The sequence below is a fragment of the Poecilia formosa genome, unplaced genomic scaffold, assembly GCF_000485575.1.
Source record: "Poecilia formosa unplaced genomic scaffold, Poecilia_formosa-5.1.2 Scaffold875, whole genome shotgun sequence".
Lineage (NCBI taxonomy): Eukaryota > Metazoa > Chordata > Actinopteri > Cyprinodontiformes > Poeciliidae > Poecilia > Poecilia formosa.
Genome location: NW_006800814.1, coordinates 44,398 through 49,489, shown reverse-complemented (window position 1 = coordinate 49,489; position 5,092 = coordinate 44,398). Strand labels below are relative to the sequence as shown.

The 5,092-nt window shown below is 51.5% G+C and overlaps 1 protein-coding gene across 3 annotated transcripts in view; it reads right to left on the bottom strand.

Moving 5' to 3' along the window:
• Positions 1 to 1,451: 1,451 nt before the first annotated feature.
• The window catches only part of elk1 (ETS transcription factor ELK1), an 11,140-nt gene continuing 7,499 nt past the window's right edge, over positions 1,452 to 5,092 (bottom strand). Inside the window, exons 4-14 of one of the 3 annotated variants that reach the window (XM_016667023.1) lie at positions 4,758 to 5,087; positions 4,410 to 4,565; positions 4,213 to 4,362; positions 3,650 to 3,835; positions 3,419 to 3,580; positions 3,215 to 3,349; positions 2,837 to 3,139; positions 2,623 to 2,749; positions 2,385 to 2,530; positions 2,229 to 2,309; positions 1,452 to 1,763 (exon numbers count right to left, since the gene is read on the bottom strand). In XM_016667023.1, the coding sequence (XP_016522509.1) occupies positions 1,626 to 1,763; positions 2,229 to 2,309; positions 2,385 to 2,530; positions 2,623 to 2,749; positions 2,837 to 3,139; positions 3,215 to 3,349; positions 3,419 to 3,580; positions 3,650 to 3,835; positions 4,213 to 4,362; positions 4,410 to 4,565; positions 4,758 to 5,087 (1,914 nt within the window). In that variant the 3' untranslated portion in view covers positions 1,452 to 1,625. Of the gene's footprint in view, positions 1,764 to 2,228; positions 2,310 to 2,384; positions 2,531 to 2,622; positions 2,750 to 2,836; positions 3,140 to 3,214; positions 3,350 to 3,418; positions 3,581 to 3,649; positions 3,836 to 4,212; positions 4,363 to 4,409; positions 4,566 to 4,697; positions 5,088 to 5,092 lie in introns of all 3 variants that reach the window. The other 2 variants (XM_016667024.1, XM_016667025.1) reach the window with 2 other exon arrangements.

Here is a 5,092-nt window from a genome sequence, read left to right as displayed (position 1 = left end):
TCACTGTGTGTCCCTCAGAAAAATGAACCATTTAAATAAAGAAATCCCTCCATGGTGACACCTCGATAGAGAGCGTTCATTTTATAGCGTTAACATCGGTGCAGCAAGAGGTCCGGTATGAAACGGGGGTGATGGAACAACACAGCACTTTTAACTTTCAATAATCAGAATACCGAAATTGTTTCCGTTGTTTTGAAAGGTTTATGTCAGTCTGCCTTTTCCCCATCGATACGCTTCCCGACCGCTGCGCACCATAGGGGGTTAAAAAAAATAAAAACGACGCGCACATTGCGCAAAACTGTGAAACAGAAGCGGGACATAAAACGGAGCGACGAACTAGATGTGAATTACGGCATAAAAACAGAGAATCTGACGCTGAACAGTGAAAAATCAACACATGATGTGAAACATGATGATTAGGAGGCGCAGAAGGTGATGAGTGAAGATTAATGATGGTCAATAAACGATCAAATAAATCTAACAGGAAAGAAACTAAAGTGGACACAGCAATAAACCAGGAGAGGATAATACTAATCAAATGAAACTAAATGGAAATGAATGAAGAACAAAATGCAAGAATAAACTAAGAAACTAAATACAGAGGAATAAACGGGTATGGCAAGACATTTAGAGCAATAATTAATACAGAGACTGTATGGCAAGATAAACAGACACTATTTCCAGATAAAAGGTAAAATAATATAGATGAAGTGCCATGGGTTTGCTGAGACCACATCTAATACTGAGAATAAATATCTTACAGACCATAACAGTAAATAACTGATCACTTATTTATGGTTTTAATTAGATTTGATACATTTATTTATTCAATATTATTTTCCATGTCAGTGTTAATGTGATGAGGCTGACGACTCCATGACACTTTCAGTTTGACTCATTAGGATTTAAGAACCAGATTTGTTCTTTGTAATTTCTGTCCAGTAAATCTATTAATCTATAATCAATAGTCAGGTCTATATAAAGATATAATCCATGTTTCTGTCTCATATTTCTATGGCATTAAAGGAACTTTAGTTTTTCCACTGAAAGCTCTGGTTTGCACACTAAATGCCATGTGGGTGAAGTTTTATGGAGGATACTCTGATGTCCCATTCTCCTGAAGGCAGCACAGAGCTGCACCACCAGAAACAAACACTGAAGAGAAGAAGAGCTGTGATTAATGTAGTTACAGTTCTATCCATGTTTTAATGCTGCAGAGCTCAGCCGGTTTGCAAATAGTTCAAAGTTTAAACTGGCATGTTGTACATCTTTTATCATTTTCTAGAATATTTAACAACTAGAAAATGGCAAAGAATAAGAATATTGTTTCCTCTGATTGGCTGCTGATAGGCCTACAGATTTTAACTTGAATGTTCATTGCATTTTTCGTAAACGCCTGTGAAAATAATTTCTATTCTCATGGCTTCTTTGTTCTCTGGGAAATTATTTTTGATGATAAATACAGAAACAAGCATAAAAATCAAAACATCTACAATAGTGATAGTAATATTAATGATAAAATAATGCTCAGTGCAAAATAGCCTACAAATTTCTTTGGTGGGGCGGTGAGGGACCTGGATAAAGGCTGGGGGGCGCTGGCCCGAAAAAGGTTGAGAAACACTGGGTTAGACGGTCATGTTGCTGTGGGCTCTGTCTATTACCTGGAAGGACAGCTTGGCCGGTGAGCGTGGGGCGATGGGACTGAGCGTGCTCCAGAAGTGGATGGTGGAGGGAAGAGCGCTGGGCGTCAGCAGCACCGGAGTCTGGAAAACATGAACACAGAACCTTCCAGAACTTTTCAGAACCGTTTGGAGACAGCAGGCTGTTTACAGTCAGGTGGGAAAATCAGTCATCTTCAGAAGTTGCTTGGTCTCCAAGGTAACAAGTCCTCCAAGTCACTTCCTGTTCAGAAACATTAAACCATAGAGTGAGGCACGGCAGGACATCTGTTGCCATGGTGATCTCCTCACTCAGGGATTTAATGCAGACTCTGATGTCAGAGTAAACAGGAAAACCTTCTGAGCTTCTGGTTCTGAAGAAAAACCAGGTCCATTTGGGTATCGAAGTCTAAACTGCTTTAAACAACCAGACAGTTAGCTAGAACGCCGAGCTTAGCTAGCATGCAGTACGTAGCATATTGGCCAACATTCATTTACTCCTCATGGAGAAAATAATGAGTCACTGAGGATCTGATCAGAACCATGAGACCCAGTTCTGGTCCAGCTTACCAGGGCGTGGGAGGTGATGACAGTCGGTGTCAGCGTGTTGGCAGCGCCCGGCGCCAACAGACTGTTGACAGCGGCGTTGACCTGCAGGGGGACAGGAAGTGATGTCAGAACTGTGACAGACGGACTGGCGGGTCACGCGACCCGGATCATCAGAACCTTATCCAGGGAGAGGCCGGGCGGCAGGGAGGGCGAGGATGGCAGCTCCAGGATGCGAGGCTTCTTGGGTTTGGGCGGCCCGGCGCCGGACGGCGAGGTCGATGCCGAAGATGAGGAGGAGCACGTTACCATGGCAACGGAGGGCTCTGACGGGAAAACGAAGATAAGTCCAGAGAAGAAGCAACGGAACCGGCAGCTGGACCAGGTTCTGGTCTGACATGGAGAACCAGGAAGTTACCTGCTGGAGAGTCCTTGGCCCTACCCTCTTCCACTTCCTGCTGGGCGTCCAGCTCAGGAGGAGGAGGGCTCTCCACGATGGTGACAGGCGGTTCTGGTTCTGCTGGGCCACAGACGAGCTGGGGAACCTGGACGGGTCAGAGGAGAGCTGGTCACAGCCTGCGTCCATCGGAACCAGAACCGGGCCTTCTGGTTCCGGAGGCGCTGGCCCTCACCTGGTCCGCCTGCTTCCTCTGCAGGGTCACCATCTCCAGCAGCTCCTCCTCCGATGGCAGGTTCTCCTCCTTGATGACGACGGGAGAGGGCGGGGCCTGGGGCGGGGGTGACGGGTTGATGATGACGAAGACAGGGTGGGGCGGGGCGTCATCCAGCAGGGGGCCCGGCGGCCCGTCGGGGGTGGAGCCTGGCCCTCGGCCCCCGCAGGGAGCCAGGGGGAGCAGGGGGGCAAAAGGGCGCGAGTCGCCCACGCTGGTGAGGTAGATATGGGGAGGGTCGCTGACAGGGGGGGTGGGGAGGTTCTGCTGAGGACAGAGGGGGAGCGGGTCGGTCAGAACCGGGTCAGAACTAAAGGTGCAAAGGCAGACGGTTCTGACCTGTGATTGGCAGCTGGCGGCGGCCTGCGGGCTGAGCGCCGGCGCGGGGCGGGGCGAGGCCTGGGCGGCGAGTTGCAGCGAGTCCACAGCGCCACCAGCTGGAGGGGAGGGCCGGCCTTCTGGCAGCAGGCTCACCTGGGAGGAAGACACGATGAAGACCATCGCCCCTCTGGCTGAGGAAGAGGAGTGATGAAGAGGCCTCACCTCTCTGGCCTTGGGGGCGGGGTCCGGCTGCAGCAGGAGCTCCGATTTGATTGGGCGGGGGTTGGGCGGGGCCTGCAGGGATTGGATGGTGAAGGTGGAGTAGAGGCCAGACTTCATGTAGTCGTTCCTGGAGCTCTTCTGGGCGCCGCCGGGCGCCGGGCGCTGCGGGCGACACATCGTCATGACAACCGGCCACAACCAGGTTTCATGATAACAAACAAGACGCCGTACCTGGGCCGAGCCCTTTGACTGGAAGACTGACGCCACGCCCCCCTGGCCTTTCAGCTGGCCGATGGGGTCGCAGGTGTCTTTCTTCGGGACGTCCTCGGCACCGTGAGGCCCGTCTGCCAGCACCGGGTCAGGCTGGCTCACAAACTTATAGACGAACTTCTGACCGCTGACCTTCTTGATGATGTTCTGGAAGAAGACCACAGCGACATCAGTAACCAGGTTCTGGTTCTGAGTTACTTGGACCTGCAGGAACTGAACAGCAGTACATTCCCCCACCAGCCTAAGCGGTAGCGTAGCGCACTCAGCTTGTCGTAGCGGTAGCGTAGCGCGTTCAACTTGTTATAGTCGTAGCGGTAGCATAGCGCACTCACCTTGTCATAGTCGTAGCGGTAGCGTAGCGCCTTCACCTTGTCATAGTCCTAGTGGTAGCATAGCGCCTTCACCTTGTCATAGTAGTAGCGCAGCACGCTCAGCTTGTCGTAGCGGTAGCATAGCACGCTCACCTTGTCATAGTAGTAGCGTAGCGCCCTCACCTTGTCGTAGCAGTAGCATAGCGCGCTCACCTTGTCGTAGCAGTAGCATAGTGCCCTCACCTCGTCGTAGTAGTAGCGCAGCGCGCTCATCTTGTCGTAGCGGTAGCATAGCACGCTCACCTTGTTGTAGTAGTAGCGCAGCGCCCTCACCTTGTCGTAGCGGTAGCATAGCACGCTCACCTTGTNAGCGCCCTCACCTTGTCGTAGCGGTAGCATAGCACGCTCACCTTGTCATAGTAGTAGCATAGCGCCCTCACCTTGTCGTAGCAGTAACGCAGCGCCCTCACCTTGTCGTTGTAGTAGCATAGCGCACTCACCTTGTCGTTGTAGTAGCATAGCGCACTCACCTTGTCATAGTCGTAGCGGTAGCATAACGAGCTCACCTTGTCGTAGTAGTAGCGTAGCGCACTCACCTCGTCATAGTCGTAGCGGTAGCATAGCACGCTCACCTTGTCATAGTCGTAGCGGTAGCATAGCACGCTCACCTTGTCATAGTAGTAGCGTAGCGCCCTCACCTTGTCGTAGTAGTAGCGCAGCGCGCTCAGCTTGTCGTAGCAGTAGCATAGCACGCTCACCTTGTCGTAGTAGTAGCGCAGCGCCCTCACCTTGTCGTAGCGGTAGCATAGCACGCTCACCTTGTCATAGTAGTAGCGTAGCACGCTCAGCTTGTCGTAACAGTAGCATAGCGCCCTCACCTTGTCGTAGTAGTAGCATAGCGCCCTCACCTTGTCGTAGCAGTAGCATAGCGCCCTCACCTTGTCGTAGTAGTAGCCTAGCGCCCTCACCTTGTCGTAGTAGTAGCGCAGCGTGCTCACCTTGTCGTAGCAGTAGCATAGCGCCCTCACCTTGTCGTAGTAGTAGCATAGCGCCCTCACCTTGTCGTAGCAGTAGCATAGCGCCCTCACCTTGT